The sequence below is a fragment of the Canis lupus genome, chromosome 5, assembly GCF_048164855.1.
Source record: "Canis lupus baileyi chromosome 5, mCanLup2.hap1, whole genome shotgun sequence".
Lineage (NCBI taxonomy): Eukaryota > Metazoa > Chordata > Mammalia > Carnivora > Canidae > Canis > Canis lupus.
The window spans coordinates 36,228,954-36,252,867 of NC_132842.1; the positions used below are offsets into that span (position 1 = coordinate 36,228,954).

A 23,914-nucleotide genomic window follows, 5' to 3' on the forward strand; every position below is an offset into this window, starting at 1 on the left:
AGATCACTCTTGTATATGTCTTTTGGTAAATATATGTACTCAATTCTCTTGTATATATCCCTAGGAATGAAATTGCTGGGTTATAGGATGTGTATATGTTCAGCTCCGGTAGTTAGTAGTCTCCAAAGTTTTAAAACATATTCAGATATAAGATCTCTGTCTGGGTTCCTGGAGAAATTTGAGAGTATCACAGTTCTCTAAGAGAAAAGGATGAGGAGGGAGCAGTCCAGTAGCACTTGTCCAATGACCTCCCAATGGATCTCTCTGCCTCCAATCTACCCAGGACACCATGGCCAGATGACCTACCCCTAATTTCACATTTATCCCATCATCTCCACCCATCCTCCCCAACAGCTCTTTATTTTATTTTTTTTAAAGATTTTATTTATTTATTCATGAGAGATACAGAGAGAGAAGCAGAGACACAGGCAGAGGGAGAAGCAGGCTCCATGCAGGGAGCTCGACGTGGGACTCGATCCCGGGTCTCCAGGATCACACCCTGGGCTGCAGGCTGCGCTAAACCGCTGTGCCACCAGGGCTGCCCCCCAACAGCTCTTTAAACCCAACCACACTTCCAGGGCAGCATTGGATCACATACCTGCCCACTTGCCAGCCTTTGACTAGATTTTAGTCATTTCTTATTTTCATTCATCCATATTGACAAATATTGAAAGCCTATGATTAGTGCAATGTACATATCCCTACTTTCATAAAGCTAGCATTCTAATAGGAAGAGATAGACAATCAACAAATAAGAAAATGGGGACGCCTGGGTGGCTCAGCGATTGAGCATCTGCCTTTGGCTTTAGAATAATGAGTGAAAGGGTTTGCTGATAGAATAAGGAGTGAAAGGGTTTGCTGATAGATTGGTTGTGGAGCATGAGAGGGAAGTCAAAGATGCCTTGTTTCCACCAGAGGCAATGCCTCATTGTGGATACAGCACAGGACCAGGCCCTGAGCCCAGAGTCTATTGACTAAATGAGTGGACATCTTTCCTGGTTATAGCCAGTCAAACTTCCAATGTGAAAGGTTTATTTTCTGTTGTCTCAGAAATAGTATAAGTATAAAAACAAATAATTGCAGTCAGACTGCCAGTCCCAGCTCCGTCACTTACCAACTGTGTTTCTTCAGGCAAGTTACATAATATCTCTGAGCCTCAGTTTTCTCTTCAGGAAAAATGGGATGATGACAGTACCTCTATCACACTGTTGTCAGGGATAGCAAGATAGAGTACATAAAAAAGCCTGGCCTAGAGCCTAATATTGATTCAGGGCTTAGGAAATACCTATGTTAAACCAGTTCCCAGATAAAACAGAAAGAAGTCTATGGAGTATGGGTTATCTTTATTTGAATTGCAAAATATAAATATGAACCAGGTTTGGAAATACAGGTTGTAACAGTTCAGAAATGGCACCAGCAACTTCCAGAAGGGACCATGACAGCATACCTTTTTAGTTTAAGTGAGGTGGATGGGTTTACACAGAAGCCCCCCGACCCCAAACTGTGTAGTAATCGGTAGGTTATCAATTAACAAGAACAGGCAGCTCCAATGTTTCCTGCTCCTCCTCAGCCTTCTTCTTTGCTGATACCTTCTCTAGATCCTCCTCTGCTGCACTGACCCCTGCATGGAGTAGCACCAGAAGAATGGCAGGAGTAAGAAAAAATGTCTTGACATGAGAAAAAAGGAGTTCCCACTCTGTGGGCCTGGGGCCATAGGGGTGGAGGAGCTAGGAAAGCTGCAGGCATGGAAGTCCAACCTCTTAGGAGATTTGGCAGGGAGAGGACACAAGGAAACACCAATATCTGTTACACTTTGACATCAGCACCTTGGGCTTTTGAAACATAAACGGTAGACAAAATCGCCTAGGCAAGACTACAGTCCAGCTCATAGAGTGGATCTGACAAAGTTAACTCCTATATCCTGACCGTACTGACCACCCCCTGTGGCACCATGACTGTGGAAGATCTTCAGAAATGTGTATAGATAACAAATGACTACAGATGGGTCACAGAACCATCTCAAAGTTATGGCAGAGGAGAACAATGCTGAGCCAGATGGTGGGCATGCCAGGTGGAGGGCCAGGACACTGCCAAAGTAACAGACTAGGCACTTGAAATATTATTGTTAGATTGTTAAAAACTAAATAAATTAACATACATAGAATAAAATAAATATATAATTTAAGAGGCATTTTACAAACAAACAAACAAACAAAAAATAGTTGTTATTTTTCCATCTGGGTAGAAGTCCCAAAATTCAGTTCTCAGGCTTGTGGTATTTCACAGTTAGCTCATCAAATCCAGCGCTTGAGGATCCAAACAGCAGATCCCTTGGTGGCTACTTGAGTATATGGCTTCTCAATCTTTGTTACTTTCTTTCAATCCACAAATCTTTAATTCTTCTTCTCCTTCTTCTTTTTTTATCTGCCAAAGATCCTGGAGCATATGGAATTTAACTGGCATCTTAATCCAGAAGTTAATTATTTAAACAAACTTATGGGGGTAGGTGGGGTTTGGTGGAAGGAAATCAGAAGGGCATGAAGGTCTCTCACTTTCGCTTTCTTCTGACCAAGATTCCATTTTGACATATTCTGTTTGGCACTTGAAGGCTCTGGTATTTTGGCAAAGCAATTATGAAGGGCCAATCTAGATAGCAACTGGGAAAGAAGGAATCTTCCTGACTAGCTGTGACGTCCTTTCCCTCTGCAGAGTCTATGATCAGCTGTATCTTCTCGGAGGTAGCAGTCCCCCTGCAGATTCCTAAAGCACAAGAGGAAGGCATTTAAAGCTGGATCCAGTGGCAGCTGGGTGGCTCAGTCAGTTAAGCATCTGCCTTCGGCTCAGGTCATGATCTTGGACTTCCAGGATCGAGCCTCAAATCAGGCTCCCTGCTCAGTGGGGAATCTGTTTCTCCCTCTGCCTCTCACCCCACTCATACTCTCTCTTTCTCTCAAATAAATAAACAAAGCTGGATTCGGTCTTAAGAGTTTCCCAGGTCCAGTCTTATGAAGTAGGAAGATCACCTGGGGCAGAAGAAGGGACAAGGATAGGAGAAAGTATTGTCTCAGGCATCTCTCTTGGGTATTTCTCTAGGAACTGTCACCCCAAGTGGAAACAACCCATTGAAAACCTTTTTGAAAACCATTCTGCAATGGGACCCTAACTCCACAGTAGCCTGCCCCCCAACTCCTAGGTCGAGAGAAGAATTCAGAATACTTTGAAACAGATCTAGAGAAGATGGTGATGGTGCCATGGGGCAAAGGATGGACCATTACCTTGAGTACAGGTCTCTCTCAGTGGGAAGTAGTCATGCCTAACTTCACTTTCTCTTCACTTTCCACATCATAACCTCCTCTCCTATGGTACCTGAAGGAGACAAGTTTTGTGAGCAAGCTCTGCCTGCTATGACAGGGTGCAGGTCCCAGAAGGTAGTGGTCCTTCAAAAGGCCATTGCCATGGTGGTTCTCTCTATTACCTGGAAATGCCAAGAGGCTATGGCAGCCCAACAGATCTCTGGTCAGAGGCCCAACTGCCCCAAGGAATGCCTGTCTCTAACAGCAGGCTATAATTTGTTGAGAACTTTGACCTCACCTACACGATCCTCATAATATCCTTATGAGGTAGGGAAAGATTACAATCATCATGAGATTTTAACCCTCAGAAAGACAGGTAACTTGGCCCAGGTCTCCCAACAGATGAATTGTACAGCTTGAAAATGGGCATCGAGCACTTGGTAGGTCTCCCCCAACCTAGAATACAACCTGGACTGGAAGCATGGCCTGAGGTTGAAATGCCTCAGAATTGAAAGGATATACCAATAGCCATATACCACCCATGCTTTGGCTATCAAACCACACACTAAAGCCATCAGAGAACAGAGCAAAGGGAAGGAACCATATGAAGAGAGACCCATGGGTGGGTTACTAGACTTGCTATGAAAAGCAGGACCTGCTATGACCTGGCAATTTTTGCCCTGGGCTCTGGACACTGGACTCACATCTCACCCAAGAAGCTAGGTGCCTAGAGAAGCTAGGTTCCTCAGGTATGTCAGTCAGGTTCCTAGCCTGGAATTTGGGAGGTTGAAGGGCTCATATGTTCACAGGCAGAAAACCCAGCAGGAGGAATGGAAGTTATTTGCAGAAACAACCTGCAGGGGGCCCCAATACTCACCTAAACATGAGAAGCCCCACGATGACAAGCAGACAGACAGATGACAGCACCACAGCCACCACAGCCAAGATGGTTGTATGGTCGTAAGTATATAAGCGATTTTCTACTGGAAGGCTCAGCCCATGGCACCTCTCTCCATGGTAACCGGGGTGGCAGCTGGTTCAAGACAGAAAAAAGCAGAGATGAGGTTAGTGGTTTGGCCTCTCTCTCTGTAGGCAATGACCCTCCTACCTAAGCCAGATCCCAGTCCTCACAGCCTCAGCCTATCAATCCCTGGTCTTGATCCCTGCCCTTTCTCTCTCCTTCTAGTAGGAATCTAGGAGAAGACTCTTGAAAAGCCCCTCTGAAGGTTCTGTGACTTTCCTCCCCGCACTCCTAGGCCCCCTCTCCATTCCCTCTGGTTATCTGGCTCAAGATTACTGCTCCAGGCAGGGAAAAAGTAAGGAAGGACTTCAAGGTCCAAGCTACATATGTTCCATGTGTGGATGATTTATTACATGTGTATTAAGACAGTCTGTTTAAGCCCCTCAGAGGTGTAGGCCTATGTACTAGTGGGTTGAGTCGAGGGGACTATCACTCCTTCTAGTGAGGCCCCTTAACTCTGACCCAGAAATAAAGCCAGCCTTCTCCACCACTGCTTCCAGCACTCAGTGCCTCTCAGCCACAGCCCATCCTATTAATAGGTCCTGTTCCTTTGCCAGGAGCCATTTTTCTCAAGTTCCCTTCATTGAACTCCCAGCTTCCTCTGGGTGCAGGGCCCAACTTGAGAGCTTCACATTGACTTTTGGCCTCTGAACCCTGGGCTATCTGACCTCCTACATCATAGGACAAAGTAAACAAACCAAGGTAACTTCTTGCCCAGCTGTCTAGCCAGAGCATGGAAAAAAATTAAAAACCTTTTGGGTTTTCACACTCAAGAAATAAATCAGATGGCAAATGTCTGTTCTAACTAAAGCATTTCCTTGAAGCTCTTAGGAAGACTTGGAAGCGCTTTCAGTTGAACAAGTACATTCACGTCCCTTCCTTTATCCAAGCACTGGAAAGGCCCTTTGATGTAGGTGGAACCCCATGTTACAGAAAGGCAGAGCTGTCTTTCCCATGGTCACTTGGCAGAGCAGAGGTGTGGTCTTGGTTTGTTTGACCCTGAGCTCCATGTGTCCCATCACACTCACAACTGCATTGGTTCCATCTGCCTGGGGACTCTAGGCCATTGCCTCACTGAATAGCTGGCTACTGGCCCTCTATTTTGAGTTGGCCCTCCTCTGAGAAGCAGGTCGTACATGTGATGCCTCAGAGCAAGGAATCCCTTCTTCCTACTGAGAGGCACCCCAGAAGCAGACCTATCCAAACCTGGCAGCAGTAGGGGGGGCCAGGCTGCCTCTGTGGAGTGCTGGGCACCTCTCTCTGGCTCAGCTCCTCCTGGGTGCTTTGGGAAACCACCTCACTGCATGATAAATGTGTGTCAGCCCCATATACACACAGCAGGGCACCCAGCTCCTTGCCCAGCCTCTCTATGCATCTGTCCCATTGGCCAAGGCGGGGCAAACAACAACCTCCATGCTGACAGGATACAGAGGAAGCTCTCGGGAGTGCCCTTGGAAAATTGCTCATGCACAGCAGTTTATAGAGCACACTACTTATCTGCTAGCCCAGCTGAGACTCATAACATCTGGTAGGCAGGTACAGCCCCATTTTACAGACTGAAAGACTAAGAGTAAGGGTTAAAGGGATTGTGATTTGCCAAAAGTAGCACAACTAAGAGGCAACAAGACTAAGACTAGAAACCAGTCTTAGGAGATTTCAAATTCATGATTCTTCTCACTCTGAACAGTGCAAATTACCCCAAGGAAACACATATCTCATGAGGTGATAGCTTCCTGGGGGTGTCTGACCCTGCTCTTTGACTTATTATTATATTATTATTATTAACTTGGATAATAAATAGCAAACATTAAAGGCTTACTGGGAGCCAAGTACTCTATGCTAATTGCTTTACAAGAATCATGTGGTTCAATCTCAAAAACATCTCTGTGAAGTAGGAGTTACTATCCCCATTTTAAAGAGGGAGAGAGGGATCCCTGGGTGGCGCAGCAGTTTGGCGCCTGCCTTTGGCCCAGGGCGCGATCCTGGAGACCCGGGATCGAATCCCACGTCGGGCTCCCGGTGCATGGAGCCTGCTTCTCTCTCTGCCTGTGTCTCTGCCCCTCTCTCTATGTCTATAATGAATAAATAAAACCTTTAAAAAAAAAAAAATAAAGAGGGAGAGATTGAGGCTTAAGTTCCTAGCTAATTTGCCCAAGGTTATACAGCCAGTGAGAGAGCCAGGATTTAGCCCAACAGTCTAGATGACTTCAGAGACTATGCTCCCCTGGGGGGGTGGGGAAGGGAAGCTGAGGCTGTTTTTCACTTCCAGCCATCACTCAAACCCCACAGGTAGTTACTCAGATGATAGAAATAAAGCTTGGTCTCAGAGTCCCGCAATTCAGTTACATAATCCCTCCACCCCCACCCTGAGTCAAAAGGATAATAATGTAAACATCCTAATATTACCCACCTCCCTCTCCCTTTGCAAATGACTCCTGGCTTTCCCAGGGAGTGGGGGGGCAAATGAGTATGTTCCAAGCATGGAGGGGGTGGCAAGGGGGGGCAAGATCATGTGTCTTGCTCAAAGCCAGCAACCCACCAAACTGGAACATGTTCCTCCTACTGATGGTTGTGACCCATTTCAGAACTTGTATTACAATGGCAGTAAGAAACCTCTAGGGTCCAGAGACATTTTCCAAACCAGGTTTCTCCGCCCCTACACCATGTCTTGCTGCTATTTCTAGCCAGGTGGTCTTAAGCAAATTACTTTTACCTTTCTAAGCTTTGGTTTACTCATTTGAAACACAGGAATAATAAACACCTACCTCTCCAGAGTATTTTGAGGATCAAATGAGATACTATACTTAAACAGCACTTAACAAAAGGCCAAGCCCCACATATGTGTGAGTTATTACAAAATTAGACTCCACAGGGTACTGTCCTGAGGAATGGGGCTCCAAGGTCAGGTGGAGCCAAAGAGAAGGGGGCTCGACATTCCTTCTCAGCATCTGGCCAATGAGGCCAAGGGAAGGCTCCATGCCTGTCTCCCTCCCAGCTGATTCTCCTCAGCCTGACTGCCTCCAGGCTTCCTCTGGCCACAGGAAACTTTGCAGCCAGCTTCTGGGTCAGCAGCCAGTCAGGAGCCCCAGGAAACTGCTCTTTGAGGGCAACTTTTGGCTGGTGACACAAAAGCGTTTTCCTGTGTATGGTGGCTGTGGAGGAATAGTTTAGGAAGCCAGCTAGCCTCAAGCTCCTCAGGGCAGCCTGGATGCACACTGGCTGGCGGTCCTGAGTCTAGAGGGAAAGAGGAGCAACAAAAAGCCCCAAATCTAGGTGACCAAATGTCACATTTCCCCAAACTGGGAGCTCTGTGTCTTCTTGCTACATTCTGCCCTGAGCTCCAAAGGCTGGAGGCAGGGGGAGCCAAAGCAGACACACAATCCAGTCCCTAGAAAATCTGTCTAGGAAGCAGAGACAAAGTCTTTAAATCAGACTGCCATGCTCTTAGGCTAGTGAAAGCCTTCAGAGACCTCTAACCTAACAGCTGTCCTCTATAAAATCCTATTCAAACTCTGGAAGGATAGATAGGGAAGAAGGACACAAGCCAATACCTGGTCCTGCCTGGAGGCATGAAAAGCATGCTGGACTGAAAGTCAGGCACCTGAATCCTTGTCCTGTTTCCATCCATTTATTTAGCTGTTGATCTCAGGCAAATCACTTCCAACTTCCTGGCTCTAGTGTCCTCATCTTTCAACTAGAGATAGCAAGCCCTGTCAACCACCCTAGAACTTTTGATAATTCCAGGACAGGACTATAATTCCCCATTCCCTAGAATAGTTGGCACCAAGTGGGTACTCCACACATACTGGCTCGGTTCAGCTCATATTAAATGTTAATTGTGAGGCTATGGGGGGCAAAGGAGAGGAGGCACCACCTTTGTCCCAGGGACCCTCATCTACTGGCTTTAGTTGACAGTCAGGATCTGCTCTCCAGGATAGCAGCCTTACAAAGGTTCTCAGCTAAGCAGTGGAAGTCCATCCACCAAAGCCCTGGACCAGTTTGGACCAAACAGACTCCTGGTCTCGACCCATCTTGACTGCCTTCGGAGTCACTACCTCCATCCTGTGCTAATGACGGCATTTTACAAATTTAAGACAACCATTTCCTACCCTATCCCCAAGACCTTGGGAAGAATAATATGGGAACTGTCTATGTTACTTTAAAGCAACTCCCTCTAATTCAAGCTCCTGAAAAGGATGTTATAGGGGAGGACACACAAGTGATCATGAACATGGTGGAGAGTGACGGGTCTGCCTGCCAGCTGCCAAATACAGGGCAGCTTTGCTATGTAAGATCAGACAGGACAAGGAAACTTTAAAAAGCCAAGGGATCTGGACTAATCACAGTAGCAGAGATGCCAGGCAGCCAGCCTTTTTTGACAGGTTGAGATGTGGTGTGCACCTAATAATCTCCTGGTCCTGTCCAGAGTCTCCCAGGTCACAAAGCCTGTCTCTCCATAGGGACCTTGTGCCCAGAGGAAGAGAGTGGATGTTTGTAGTCGAATGTGGGTGTTGGCCTCGGGTACAGTGGCCACATTATGCCTGCCAGATAGCAGGACTGTGCTGTCATCCCTGAGGGGTGCCAAGGCAGCCATTTGCAGGGCTTGGCCTGGCAGAGAAGCTGGGGAACCCATGGCCCCTCCACCCAGGAAAAGGGTGGTGCTGCCTGACCAGGGGCTGATGTCTACTGGGTTGGGTTCCATTTCCTGTTAATCTTGCACAAAGGAAGTGTTCTCCCAATCCCATGGCCAAAGGGCAATTCCCATTATGTCCCCCAGGTCTTGGCCCTTGCTGAGATGAGGAAGAAGAGGGGAAAGGGCCTCTCCCTGCTCCTGCGATGATTGCTTTCTGTATAGTCCTGCCATGCCTTCAAATCAACCCACGTGTGCTCACTCATGTGGGCACACATACATCCAAGCATACACATCTGCACAGCGTGGGTCCAAATGCACCTCCCACCTGTCTGCAGGGCTTGGGAAGGGAGGCCATAGGAGCTCCACTCCACCCAGGAAGCCTACATGGGTCCTACTGGCTTCTCCCATGTGGAATAGGGCATGAAGTAGGAATGAATGAAGGACCTGGCTGCAGGCATCAGCTCTCTTGGCCACATGTCATGCCTGAGCAAGCAGGAAATGTCCCTAAGGATGAAAGAGCGTCACAAATCTACACCACAGGAAATTACAAACCCATGCAGGGGAGAGCCCCTTCCGCTGACTAAAAATATTTCCCCTCCTCCCAGCTTCCGCCTAAAGATTGAGAAGCAACTGGGTAGAATTATGAATTCAAGGAACAGTGACAACGAGGAACAGCCACGTGACTGACAGCTCAGGGAAAGGACACTTACATGCAGGATGGAGCCCGGAGCTCCTTCACATATTTGCATTCTCCATGGATGCAGAAGTCCTTGTATTTCCGAAGACACGGGTCTCTCTTCCTCCCTAAGCCTTTGCCTTTCTTCTTTTTTTTCCCACGTTCCTCCTTACTGGGTGTGGCCAGAGCCTGTGGCTTGGAGGAGAAAGCAGCTGCTAGGGGGGAAAAGGACCCTGTTAGGCCTTTAACTCTCCTGGGGGAAAGACTCAGAACAGCACCATGTCTAGAAGGAGTACAAGCTCTTTAATCTTACCTGTAGTCAGAGGCTTTGGGAAGCCCCTTGGCTCAGTGCCTCCCAGGAGCTAAAGGAAGACTGAGCAGGACCACCAGAAGGCAGGGGAGGAAGCAGAGACTACAGGGGTCCCAAGGAAGGCATTTCTCAGACTTAGTTCAAGAACTTCATTCGAACAATGCTAGCTTCTGTTGAGTTCGCTGCTGACGGGGCAGTTCTACTAACCTCACCCCCACCCCACTGTCCATCCCCATCTACTCCCCCACGCCCACTTGGTGCTATTTTGGCCTTAAATCAGCATCATTTCCTGATGCTGCACTCACTGACCCACTTGCAGGAAGACAGTGTCAGAGATAAAAATTGTTTCTGGAGAAGGTACTTGGAGGGTTTTTTTCTTTCTTTGGTGGTGGTGGGGGAGGCTCCTAAAATAACAGCAGTGTCCATGTCCAGATGGCCCCCTCTGAAGCACCCACTAGTACCAGGGTACCATGAGCCCAGGCCAGAGCCAGGCTTGGGAACCACAAGCAGGCCATCCCTGGTCAGGGCCTTGCTTTTTTGACCTCAAGCAGAGTATTTACCCTGCTCTATGTCCTTTGCAACTTACCACTCCTCTCAAAGGTCTATTACATTTATCCCCAAATGTCCTGTTTATAGCTCTCTAGGATGGATGAGTATAATGTGTACAAGGGGGAGAAAGATGGAAAGTAAGGAATTACCTAGAAGGAACTGGAACAAGGATGAATCCCCCCCCCCCCCCAATTCTTTTCACATTTTCCAGCTGGGACTGACCATGGGCTACACCCAGCAGCCCATCAGGGGTCTGACACCAGTCCCCTTTCCCCTGCTCCCAGAGGAAAAAAAGTGCCCACTGTCCATGGCTGTAGCCTTGTGTCTGGTGCAAGGGTTAGCATCAAACATTAGACTGGAGACGCAGGATCCTCAAGCGGGGAGTGACTTGAAAGAATATCATGGCTTTCCATTTTCTGATAAAAAACTTGAGGTCTCTTAAAATTAAAAAAAATGTTTTTTAATTAAAAAAAATAAAAAAAACTTGAGGTCTCGAAAGGCAGTGATTTGGTGAAGGTCATGCAGAATTGAGATCAGAAATGTGGTCTCTGGATTCCATATCCAGTACTCTTTCTCAATATACCAAACTGCTCACACACCCCTGTCCCTTCCCCTGTACAAGTCTAGAACACCCCGGATATTGAACCAGGAAGGAGACAATGAATGGACTCTGAAGTCAACAGACCTGTGCTCCTGCTTCAGCGCCATGAACTTGGGCAAGTGACTTAATCTCTCTGAACATTGGGGTGCTCAGTAAGTAGTGGCTAGCAGTGCAATTTCAGAGCGTTGCTACAGGATTAATTAACCCACAATAGCATAATGACTGCCTAGAATACAGCAGGTACTTAATAAACAGTAATAGTTATTCATTTTAGATGATAGGATCCCCAGACATGAAAATCAGTTTTCACCCAGCAAAGCCAAGAGAAGGGCAGGTGCCAGTAGTCCTACAGACCCCAGTTTCCTCTGGTATAGACCCAAGCCTCTTCAGCGCTCAGAAGGTGAAGCAGATGCTCAAGAGTGACCAGAGCTGTGGTGAAATTGTGGCAGAAGGGGCAAGCCAACCAGAGAAGGGAGGAAGAAAGTGACAGGGTGACAGCCAGGCTCCTGCCAGGGACAGGGAGCAGTGAGTCAGGTCAGCAGAGGTATGAGGAGCAGCTGTGTGGGTGGAGGGTGAGTCACAGCCCAGCTCTGCCCAGCCTAGGAGGCGATGGCTAGGAGAATCCAGGTTGTTCCAGCCACGGGCAACCCAAGAGGCTACTAGGAGAGGATGAAGGCTGACAACGCAGGCCCAGCTTGGGAGCAGACCTTTGATTTATACAAAGCAAGACAGCACCTCACCTAAGGGAAGCTCTGGGTAAGGGGTGGCTAAAGGGCAGGCAGGGCTAGAACAGGTGGGTATCTTTTCAACCCAATATAGTAATTCTGGTGCTTCAGGGCCCAGTCCCTGCTCCACCCTCAAGAATCACTTCAGGTGGCTGGGGGCAGGCAAGTGGGCAACGCTGAAGGCTCTGGACTCTGCCCTGTGCCTGTACTCAACTACAGCCACATCTGCTGGAGGATCCCACGTGGCCCTTTTTCCCTTGGAGTGTCTCTCAGGGACTCAGGGTGGTCAGGAAGTCTCCAGGCTTTGGGTAGGATTTGTAGACACGTAGCATTTCATTATGTCTCCCTAGAGACCCAGTGCCCATCATTCACAGCCTCCCAAGGAGGTGCTGGCCTCACCTGGGAGACCAAGAGACCCTCATTCCCCTCCGTTTCTCCAGCCTGGAGACAGGTGGACGGAGAAGACTGCACACCTACTACATTCCTAGGCTCCCCACATCTATCATTTTATACACAATGGTCATTTGATAGAGGAATTAAGACTTGCACCGATTTTTACATAGGAACTTTACAGAAAACATCCCAACCATTCCTTGTTCCTTACTCCAGCTTACCCAGAAGTGTACAAGACCACCGACACCCTGCCTGCTCACTTTGCCCTAAACTACCCAGAAGGGGAGCAACTGGACATGTGAGACTCAACAGCAAGAAAGACAGCGGGATCCACATTTCAGGATCCCCTAGCAAGCTTGTCGGGTTTAGCAGGTTTTCCTTGAAGTCCGCCATGAATACTCCCAACTCACAAGTGTGCCCAAACAGCGTGCACCCTGGATCCACTTATTCTTCAAGTGCCCACCGGGGTCAAGGATGAGGAGCCTTCATACCCACCTCTTAAAAGGTCCAGGTCCGTCTCTTCTAAGTCCAGGACTTCCCTGGCCCGGCCGCCTTCCGGGGGCAGCAGCCGGTCCGTGGATTCGGTGGGAGAGTCCGGGTTGCCAGTTCCGGCCGCCAGCCCTCTCCGAAGACGCCCCAAGCTCTCGCCAGTCACCGACGCCGAGAGCACTGCAGGGGGGTGGGGGCGAGGCCGCGCATCAGACCCCTCTGCACCCCCGGTCGCCGCGCGCACCGAAGCCGGCAGCCGTCTGCCGGGGAGCACGGGCCCCACCAAGTGGCCCGCGGTGGAGTCGCTGCAGCGCCCTTGCCCCCGGGCCCCCGGCACCGTGGCCCCAACCCCCCCCCCACCTCCGGGGGCGTCGGCAGCCCTCTCACCTGCAGCCAGAAAGAGCTTCAGCACCACTGACCGCAGCAGCTTCATGGTCCCGGACCGGGCGGAGGCGGCGACTGCGGGGCGCTGGCACGCGAGCCGGGCCGGGCGGAGCTCAGGGGATTCGGCCGGGCTGCGTCTGCCGCCGGCCTCTGGGTGCAAGCCTAGCCGGGACCTGCGCCGAGCCGGCGGCCGCTGGGTGTCTGTCTGCTCGCTCGGTCCGTCCGCCCACCCGGGCCCCTTGCGTCTCGGTCAGGCCGGCCAGCTGCTCGCCGCCCGCAGATCCCTCGGTGACTGAACGCTCCTGGCGCGCGGCTGGGAATAAGGCTCCAGGAGGCGCCGAGGCTCCGCCCCGCCCCCTCCCCGCCCCTCCCCCGCCCCTCCCCCTCCCCCTCCCCCTCCCCCTCCCCCGCCTCCGCTCCCTCCCCCGGCCTCCCGCGCTGGGCCGCTCGCCCGGCTCCGGGCGCCCCTAACTCCGCGGGCGCGGCGAGGGAAGGGGGCGGGAGTAGGGGATGGCGCTCACATAATTTGGGACCCGGCCGGCCGGGGTAGCCACCGTCTAACTGTGGGAAGGGCTGCCGACCGGCAGGTGGCGGGGACCCGTTCCAACCTTTCCGCAAACGCCGGGTGCGCTGCAGCCTCGCGAACGCTGAGCTGAGCCCTGCCCTTGGACACCCCTCGTTCCTTCCCCTACTCCAGGCCTGGTCCCTCCAGCCATCCCTGCTCCAATCCAGGGATCTGCACCCATGTCACCTGCTGAAAGTAACATTCTCCGCTTTGCCTAGCTACACAGCAAATAGTAAATAATAATGAGTTCGTTTATCATTTAAAAATTAGGTGAAAAAAAATTAGATACACGAATGCCCGCAGGTCTCATGAGCCCGAAGTAACCAGAACTGCAGTTGCAGGCACTTGGTATCAATCCAGCAAAAGCAAAGGAAGTATTCTTCCAGCTGCTGGAGTGGCTTCCCTCCATCTTTCTCCCAGAGGACATAGTCTTCATTAAGATTTTTGAACTATGGATTTTAATTCCCAGGCATCTGGGATCTGAAGGACAATGGTTGTGCAACAAGCCTCATACTATTCCTTGTCTTGGAGCACCACTTTCTTCTCCAACATAAAAACTGAGACCCTCTCCCATGGGACCCAGCTGGCTAGCATAGGTTGCTATGTTCAACAGGTGCCAGGAGATTGATGTATTTCTCCTCCAACCTAGTATTTTTACAGGGATCTTCTGCTGTCAATGTCCTAACCCAAAGAAATGACTCCCAGTAGATATTTCAGCTCCCAGGGACGTGCCGGGGAGGGAGTTGTATGACATAGGGCTGGGTTGGCATTCAGAGTCCTCAAATTGTGCCAGATAGAGCTGCTTGCCTGATTCAGCCCATGTGTAGAGATAAAAACAGGCTTCCTATTTATACACAGGCTATCCCACTGTTTCTATCCATCCCCACTTTTGTAGGGTCTGCCCTCTTGACTTGCCCTAGCAACACTTCCCATGCCTGGGTTTCCAAAGTACACTGAAATCACTACATATGTAAGTTGGAATCTGGACCTTACTACTTACTGAGTGACCTTGAACAAAGTATTTCATTTCACTGAGCCTCAGTTTCCAAATCTCTCAAATGGAGGTAACAATAATAAGACTTTGTAGAGAGCTTTTTGAGGATTGAATGAGGAAACTCATATAAGAAAGCACTTAGTACAGTGCCAGGCATATTATAAGTTCTCAATAAATGTAAGCTATTATCTTATTATTACTAAGCATTCTACTTTGACAACTCCATTTCCTTAGAGGCTTTTTACCTCTCCCTTCCCCCTGGGTCTGAGGCTATATGTTGTGGTTGGACTGGTTTCAGGCGGAAGCTCACCTGTCACCCATTTGGCCAAGTGCCACTGGGGGATTATTCTTTTGGGTGATCACTAGAACCTTAGTGGTTGGTCATCATCCAAGCCACACCTTGGTTCTCCCTCAGCAACCACATGACCACCTCCTTCCCCCAAATAAAACCACTTTGGGATGAGAGCTCTCCCCAGGGGAGGGTGGAGGGAAACACTTCCTGACACACAGCCAAGTCACCCCCTTCCCCTACCTGCCGCCAGGTTCACACCCTGCTCTCTTGTCCCAGCCTGCCTCTTCCTTTGCATGCTGTCTTTCTGCCTTCTCACCTCCACATCAGCCTTAGCCCCATTCATGGGGCAACTCCAAGCTTTCATCACACCTAGGAGCCTCACCCCACCTTGGTTTGTGTGTCAGCCAGGTTTTATGGGAAGGGCCTGGAAGATGAAGACAAAAGGCCTGGGATGTTTTGGGACAGTCACTTCCCCTCTCAGAACCTGGGGTGTCCTCTGACCAAAGAAAACAAATCACAATCCAGGCTGGAGTAATTTCAGTAGCTTATTTATTCCACAAACATCCAATGAATGCCTTTCAGCCACAAGGGACCCAGCAATAAACAAGACCATCAAGAATGCACTTTCATGAAGCTTCCACTCTGCAGAGAGGGAAACGGGCAACATGTTTAGTAAATAAAAACAGCTCAAAAAAAAAAAAAAAAAAAACAGCTCCAGGGAAAGTTCAAATACAATGATACACTATAGGGTGATGTGTCCCAGTGCTTGGGATGACACTTTAGGTTTGGTGACTGATCAGCAGTGTCCTCTCTGAGCATGTGACATCTAAGCTGAAGCCTGAATGAAAATACAGAAACAGACTTATGGTCATCCATTGCAAAAGCATCCCAAACCATGCAAATAGTTCAAAAACAGAAGTGGAAACAAACTTGGAACATTCAGGGAACAGTAGGAAGGCCAGAAAGGAAGGAGGGATATATAAGATAACGTTGAAGCAAAGGGCTAGTGACAGATGATGGAAGACATTACAAGCCCAGGCAGATGATGGATTTTATTTTCCTATCACTGTGGGCATGAAATGAGATGTTGAAAAGCACAATTATGCAGGATTTTTCATGTACTCCTCCACCTGCTCTCTGGCTGTCAAATACCAGCGACATACTCCTAAGGAAGTAGAGTCCAAACAGGCCACTCCAATTTCTTCAACTGTCTATGGATCTTGAGCAAACTGAGGTTTGAAGACTTCCTGGCCTTCAGCCACCAGTGAGTCACAAAGGGGCAAATCCAGAGCAGAAACCCTGGCATCCTGTTCTCCAGTTCTGTCCTGGGTTCCCTAGCCTCTGGGAACACAGGCTTCATGGGACACTGAGTGTCACTGACTCACTACTAGGCCATACAGACCTTGATTTCAAAGAGGGAGAGGGAGAGGAGCCAGTGGGGAGGAGGTGGGGGAAAGGGGTAATTGTGGTGGGAAAAAAGGGGGAAAGGGAGTTGGAGAGGGAATCAACTTGAATCCCTTCCCCAAGGTGCCTGAGATGTCTGTGCCAGTAGATTCGCTCCCCCAAACTGGCTGGGTATCAGCATTACCCGAGAATTCATTTTTTTATTATTATTTTTTGTTTATGATAGTCACAGAGAGAGAGAGGCAGAGACACAGGCAGAGGGAGAAGCAGGCTCCATGTACCGGGAGCCCGACGTGGGATTCAATCCCAGGTCTCCAGGATCGCGCCCTGGGCCAAAGGCAGGCGCTAAACTGCTGCGCCACCCAGGGATCCCTACCCGAGAATTCATCAAAGATAAAGAGGTCCAAGCCCGACCTAGTCCTCCTAATTCAAAATCTGGGATGGGGCCCAAGCACTTATACTTTTGTTAGTAATTCTGACATCAGCCAGTGCAGAAGCACTGGTCTGCAGAGTTAACCAGAATAACTTATAGCATCTGAACAAAAATCTGAACCTCTGAGGCAGAGGAGCTTTAGGTAATGAAACTTCTGTGCTCAACACCTCACCTGCATTATCTAGCACAATCCACACAATTGCCCTCGGACTAGATACTCCTCCCCATTTTAAAGGGTCAAGCTAACACAGGTGAGTAACAGTTCCAGGTCACCCAGTTGGTGAGAATCTAAGCCTCAATTTGAATTCATTTTTTTTTTTTTTTAAGATTTTATTTATTTATCCATGAGAGAGGCAGAGACACAGGCAGAGAGAGAAGCAGGCCCCATGCAGGGAGACCAACCCGGTCTCCAGGATCACGCCCTGGACTGCAGGCGGTGCTAAACCGCTGAGCCACCGGGGCCGCCTCTCAATTTGAATTCTTTCCTTCTTTCCAGGCCTGTGTTCTTAAGTTCAACCCTAGCCCTTAACAATCGAATGAGACAATGGCTACCTTCTCTCTGCTTCTACAGACAGTAACACGGTCAGCTTTACTGAGCCTCAGTGGTCCCCAGTGGTCCTGCAGGGACAGTGATAAGAATCTGCCTCAAGGCTGGAAGGAGGCCTCCGTAGGACAGCAGAACAGCTAGTGAAATGGGCATACCCTTGAGAGCCAGAAAGCCCAGGGTTCAAATTTTGAATATGCTTTTTAAAAATATTTTATTTATTTATTCATGAAAGACAGAGAGAGAGAGAGGCAGAGACACAGACAGAGGGAGAAGCAGGCTCTATGCAGGGATTCCAGGACTTCAGGATTATGCCCTGGGCTGAAGGCAGACACTCAACCACTGAGCCACCAGGCATTCCTTGAATATGTTAGATTTTAGCTTTCTAACTTAGGACATGTTATTCAACTTCTCTGACCTACAGTTTGCTCATCTGCAAGATGGGAATAATAGTAGTAGCTGTTCCTATAGGGTTTTGTGATGGTTCAATCAGATCATGTGCAATAAAGCAGAATATGATGCCTGGCACATGGGTAGGTGCTTACTTGGTGACAGTTGCTACTAAGAACAAACACTTCAAAAAAAAAAAAAAAATCCACATACACAAAATCCCCAAATGTTCACCTCTTCCTCCCTTCCCTTCCCTTCCTTCAAGTGGTCCTAAGAAGACCCAAAGCTCTGCTGGCTGGGGAGAGGGCACCTCCCTTGAGGCTAGGGTGCCATTAGCCCAGAGTTATCCACACTTAAAAATTGAGAGTTAAGGAGTCATAGTTCCTTGCCCCAGCTGCCTTCATCCCAGCTCTCTATCCCCAGCTGAGTCAGTGAATCAGGTTGTCTTAGGGGTGCAGCTGATTTGTACTCAGATCTGCCCTTTGGAACTCCTTTGTACCTCCTATGCTGCCTGGGGGCTCCTGGGAGTGGTGTCAGATAACACTTCATGCACACCCAGGGATAAACAGGATTCTCCTGTCTATTGCCTGAGGTCAGGATCCATTTGAATAGGATGAAGACTAGGAATGGATGAGGTGGGAAGGGGGTTTAAGGGAATCAGGAGTCCTCATTTCCAGATGTTGAGGAAGGAATATTTATAATGTGCTTGCTCAGGCCTGGATTCCAAGCCATCCTCCTCCGTTTCTGGGCCCATTTCTGTGACTTTGGGGTTAACAGGACTTTACCACTTTGGTCATCCCCTAGCACAGATGGCTGTCTGTCATCAGGGAGGGGGCAAGTGATTCCTCACTCATCCATCACACAACCCATCTCACTCTTTAAGCCTCAGGTTCCTCACATGTAAAATTAGAGGTTGAGACAATTGTTCTGTATTCAGGCACTGGCCAGTAAATGTCCATCATGGATTGTTAGCAGGCAAGCTGCTATTCAAAGTCCTGCTGAGACAATTCTATGACAGCCCACAGTGCCTGATTTATGGGGCATGCTAACCTTTCTTCCTGTGCTTCTTTGTCTCTCAATGTGGAGAATAACAATCTACTTAGGGGGTTCTTGTGACCCAGGAGATAGCACCTCTGCAAGTGCTTGGCTAAATGGAGAGCCCTACATAAATAGGTCAGTACTATTGTTACTGACTTCTCTAGGGCTCAACCATGGAGTGAGGTCGCATCACATCCTGTACCAGGAATGTGTAAGTTTGGTTCCTCTTAGAAATGCAATCACAGAGCTGCAATTTAAAAATGTAACCTCGGGACGCCTGGGTGGGTCAGAGGTTGAGCATCTGCCTTTGGCTCACGGTGTGAACCCAGTTCAGGGATTGAGTCCTTCCCACATAGGGCTCCCTGCATGGAGCCTGCTTCTCCCTCTGCCTGTGCCTCTGCCCTGCTCTGTGTCTCTATTGAGTAAACAAATAAAATCTTAAAAAATAATAATAATAATTTAACCTTATCCGTTTACTTTTTTTTTTATAACAGGGTTGATCAAGACAATGGTTCACAAAGGAAGAGATACTGCCCCCTACGGGTCATTCTAGGAATCTGTGGGGAGTTTTGGTTGTCCCCCAAACTAGGGAGTCCTCAGGCATTTGAAGGAAAAGATGTCAAGTTCACACAAGTGAAAATTGCCCCCCCCCATTGTCCCATATTCCACATGCTTTTGAGTGTCCTGCCAGACATACATGTGGGTGAAAAACTTGATTATAATCCCTTGAGCCTAGAATCAACTCTATTTTACATTAAAATATAACAAGTGTTTCTACATTGACTTTTCCAGGAATGAAATTAGCATGAATTGGGGCACATGGGTGGCTCAGTGGTTGAGCCTTTGGCTCAGGTTGGATCCTGGGGTCCTGGGATAGAGTCCCACATTAGGTTCCCACAGGGAGCCTGCTTTTCCCTCTGCCTGTGTCTCTGCCTCTCTCTCTCTGTCTCTCATGAGTAAACAAATAAATAATAATAATAATAATAACAATAAAGAAGTCAGCATGAATTGTCCATTTGGGTGGTATCTGAGTTGTCAAACAACACACTTGTTCAGTCAGTATTTGTAGCTGTCACATTCAATTTTTTTTTAAAGATTTTATTTATTTATTCATGAGAGATACAGAGAAAGAGGCAGAGACACAGGCAGAGGGAGATGCAGGCTCCCTGCAGGGAGCCCGACATGGGGCTCAATTCTGGGTCTCCAGGATTACGCACCCAGAAGGCAGTAGAAGGCGGCGCTAAACCGCTGAGCCACCCAGGCTACCCCAGCTGTCACATTCAAAGTAAATCTGTGTAGGTGCAAGCAATGGGCTTCTTCATTGAGATCTCTAGAGTAGTTCTGAGCAAGTATTTGCATATTCAAATAATGTTATTTAGAAAAACATTTTTAAAGATTTTGAGACAGAGCACACGAGAAAGGAGAAGAGGTAGTGAAAGAGGGAGAAGCAGACTCCACACTGAGCAGGGAGCCCGACGACGTGGAGGACAATGTGGGCTCCACATGGGGCTCAATCCCAGGACCTTGGGATCATGACCTGACCTGAAGGCAGAACCTTCAGCAACTGAGCCACCCAGGGGCCCCTTAAAAACTTTTTTTTTTTTTTAAATTTGGGACACCTATGGCTCGCTCAGCAGTTGTGCATCTGCCTTCACCTCAAGGCATGATCCCAGCCAGGATCCTGAGATCAAATCTGGCATCAGGCTCTCTGTGAGGATCCTGCTTCTCCCTCTGCCTATGTCTTTGCCTCTCTCCCTGTGTCTCTCATGAATAAATAAAGAAACAAAATCTTAATTTTTTTTAAATTTAAATAATCTCTACATCCAACATGGGGCTTGAACTCACCACCCCAAGATTAAGAGTTCCATGCTTTTCTGACTGAGCCAGCCAGGTAGGTGCCCCTCTCTATAATTATTTAAAAGTACTTCTGAAACCTAGATATAGGTTAAAAAAACTGGAAAAATACATCAAAATATTAACATGGACAGATTTCTACAAAGGAGAAAAAAGTAAATGTAGAGATAGGATATTCTCTGTGAACTTTATTTCAGGATAGTAAAAGAGTATTAACATATTTCCTATAAAAAGAAAATATTTATTCTGATGGGGCTGAAGACCACTAACACCAGAAGTCTTCACATAAGAAGCCTTTCTGTATCCTTTGTAAAATGCTGTTCTAGAGACTATTACATATAAGGTCCCTGGCCAGAGCCTGAAAAAGGTGTAACAACTTCCTCTTGTAGTTAGTTCAGTGTTAGAAAGTTTGACTCTTGTGACTATCTGGCATAGCTATTTCCTTTTACTAGATACTAGATTCAAATGTGGAACTCATATGTTCTCTTTTTGCCTCCAGTACCAGAAAGATCACAATTAAGTTTTGATGCTCAGTTGCAATGATTATTGTCTAGCCCAGAATTTTGAGTACAATTATTTCTTTCTTCTCCAATTTGGTTTCATCATGGGTAATCATTTTTTAAATATTTACTTGTATCCATGTCTTTTATTGTCTTTAAGTCTTTTCTGGAAGTAAACAGAGCAGATATAATTAATGTGAAACCCAAAAATCACATACCTGAAGTTGCCTTCCCAACATTTCCTAATGTTCAATGCGGGCTTAGAAAGCCTGAGGCAGAGCAGTTTATGGCATGTGCAGGTGGTTTTGTATGGAGACCAACTTCTCTGATACCTCTTCCTTCTCCCCTTCAAACGCCCTCACCCCTATATTCCAGATGGAGTGTGAGCAGTGTGAGGGAGGAGAAGCGGGCTCCAGTTGTCAGGGCCCGTTCCAAGTGTTGGCTGGGTGTTGGTTGCCCAGGGTTAAGGTGGGCGTCAGGCAAGGATATCCCAGCTCCAGGGTCAGAGAAGCCCAGACCTCCAACTGGAGAGACTTTCCCTCCACATTCTTTTTTTTTTTTTTTTTTAAGATTTTATTTATTTATCCATTCATGAGAGACACACAGAGAGAGGGAGAGAAAGGCAGAGACACAGGCAGAGGGAGGAGCAGGCTCCATGCAGGGAGCCCGATGTGGGACTTGATCCTGGGTCTCCAGGATCACGCCCTGGACTGAAGGTGGCACTAAACTGCTGAGCCACTGGGGCTGCCCTCCCTCCACATTCTGCTAGCATCTTGTCTGAATCCCTCAGAGCTGAGGCTTTGAAGCTCAAGCTGAGTTAGGAAACTGACCCCTTTCTGAGCCCTGGTCCACTAGCCCCTAGCTATGACTTTGGCCAAGGTACCTCAGAGACTCAGTTTCCTCATTCATAAATGGGACCGGTACTTACCTCCAGGGGCTTCTGTGCTCTTGGAGATGACATGCGAGGTGCTAAGGTAGTGCTTGGAACCCAGCAAGCGCTTGGAAGCCAACAGATGCTGCTCATCTCAGTCAGCCCCAATCCGTGTTCCTCTTGTTCCTGTCTGCTGCCCCCAGCTGGGAGCAATGGAGGCAAGAGTTTTGACTCCTCACTCATAAGCTCAGTAGTCATAGCAAATTGCTTAACCTTTCTGAGTCTCAGTGTTCTTATGATAAAGTGGGAATAATGAAATATGTCTCATTTTGTGGTACAAGTAAAATTATCAATAATGGTTATTTTATGGGAAGGGCATTATGAAAATTTATTTTGTTATTTTTAGTTTTAAGGGCATTTTCTGTTTTTTTTCTATAATGAATATGAACTTAAAAATAAATATGAATGATTTATATATCTCAAATCACTTTTCAAAACATGCTTTTTCTAAAAAAAAAAAATTACTGGGGCGCCTGGGTGGCTCAGTTGGTTAAGGATCAGATTCTTGGTTTCAGCTCAGGTCATGATCCCAGGGTAGTGAATCAAGCCCCGAACAGGGCTCTGTTCTGAGTGCGGGGTCAGTTTGAGATTCTCTTTCTCTCTCCCTCTTGCCTTCTGCCCCTCCCCCTGACTCTTTCTCAAATGAATAAATAAAATCTTTTTTTTTTTAAGATTTTATTTATTCATGAGAGAGACACACACACACACAAGCAGAGACACAGGCAGAGGGAGAAGCAGGCTGCATGGAGAGAGCCTGATATAGGACTCGATCCCGGAACCCCGGGATCACACCCTGAGCCAAAGGCAGACGCTCAACCGCTGAGCCACCCAGGTGTCCTGAATAAATAAAATCTTTTAAAAAAAATTAAAAATACTTAAACTTGTTGAGTGCTCACTACATTTTAGGCATTGCTCTTTCTATACATTATCTCATTTAATTCTCACCACAGTCCTCTGAGGAAGATAGTATTTTCATCTCCAGTTTATAGATGAGAAAACCGATGCTGAAGGAAGTTGAGCAACTTGCCCAGCTTGTGAGTGAATCTATACATGTCATACACTTTCATAAATCTATACATGTCATACACTTTCATAAAACTATATACACACAGACATAGACAAATGAATACATGTAGAAACAAATGAAATCTGAATAAGGCCTGTAGTCTAGCTAACAGTATTGTGCCTCTGTCATTTTCCTGGCTTGGATACTGTGCTATCTTTATATAAGATGTTACCACAGGGGAAAGCTGGATGAAAGGTACTGGCTGGAAACCTCTCTGTATCTTTTTTGCAACTTCATTGTTTCTTCTTCTATAATTAGGCTCTCAAAAATTAAAGTTTTATTTTTAAAGATTTATTTGAGGGGGAGGGGCAGAGGGAGAGAGAGTCTTTTTTTTTCAATTTTATTTATTCATGAGAGATACAGAGAGAGGCAGAGACATAGGTAGAGAGAGAAGCAGGCTCCCCGCAAGGAGCCTGATATGGGACTTGATCCCAGAACTCTGGGGTCACGACCTGAGCCACCCAGGGGCCCAAGAGAGACAGTCTTAAGCAGACTCCATGATGAGCACAGAGTTCGACTTGGGGCTCAATCTCACGAGCCAGTCACTTGGCCAACTGTGTCAGCCAGGTGCCCCAAAAAGTAAAAAAAAAAAAAAAAAAAAAAAAAAGTTTAAAGCTTGTTGCAAGGATTATGTGAGATAATGGGCCTAGCACAGAGTTGGATACAATTAGTGTTCCAATATATATTTTATTTTTCCCCACTGTATGACAATTTTCAGTTATATAGTAATAACAGCCTCCATAATGTGTATACTATGTGGTAGGCTTAATTTGCATGCATTGTGTCATTTAATAAAGACTATGGTGTGGGTATTTTTTTTACATTTTGC

At 47.5% G+C, this 23,914-nt stretch overlaps 1 protein-coding gene and 1 long non-coding RNA gene across 8 annotated transcripts in view; both read right to left on the reverse strand.

Moving 5' to 3' along the window:
• Nucleotides 1–1,324: 1,324 nt before the first annotated feature.
• Nucleotides 1,325–13,391, reverse strand: HBEGF (heparin binding EGF like growth factor). 6 transcript variants are annotated; one of them, XM_072826120.1, is made up of 6 exons: nt 13,078–13,391; nt 12,697–12,870; nt 9,658–9,835; nt 4,171–4,326; nt 3,276–3,366; nt 1,325–2,760 (listed from the first exon to the last, which is right to left on the reverse strand). In XM_072826120.1, exons 1-5 carry the CDS (start codon nt 13,121–13,123, stop codon nt 3,294–3,296), a joined length of 627 nt encoding a protein of 208 aa, XP_072682221.1. In that variant the 5' UTR covers nt 13,124–13,391; the 3' UTR covers nt 1,325–2,760; nt 3,276–3,293. The 6 variants fall into 6 exon arrangements, with proteins under 6 accessions (XP_072682221.1, XP_072682222.1, XP_072682219.1 ...); XM_072826121.1 differs by having other exon boundaries at nt 1,325–3,023; XM_072826118.1 differs by having other exon boundaries at nt 9,658–9,838; nt 13,078–13,368.
• Nucleotides 13,392–15,457: 2,066 nt separating this feature from the next.
• Nucleotides 15,458–23,914, reverse strand: part of LOC140633510 (uncharacterized) — a 52,615-nt gene continuing 44,158 nt past the window's right edge. For both annotated transcript variants that reach the window (XR_012031119.1, XR_012031118.1), the window contains 2 exons: nt 22,017–22,162; nt 15,458–15,763 (listed from right to left, as the gene is read on the reverse strand). This is a non-coding gene — a long non-coding RNA (uncharacterized lncRNA). The remainder of the gene's footprint in view (nt 15,764–22,016; nt 22,163–23,914) is intronic.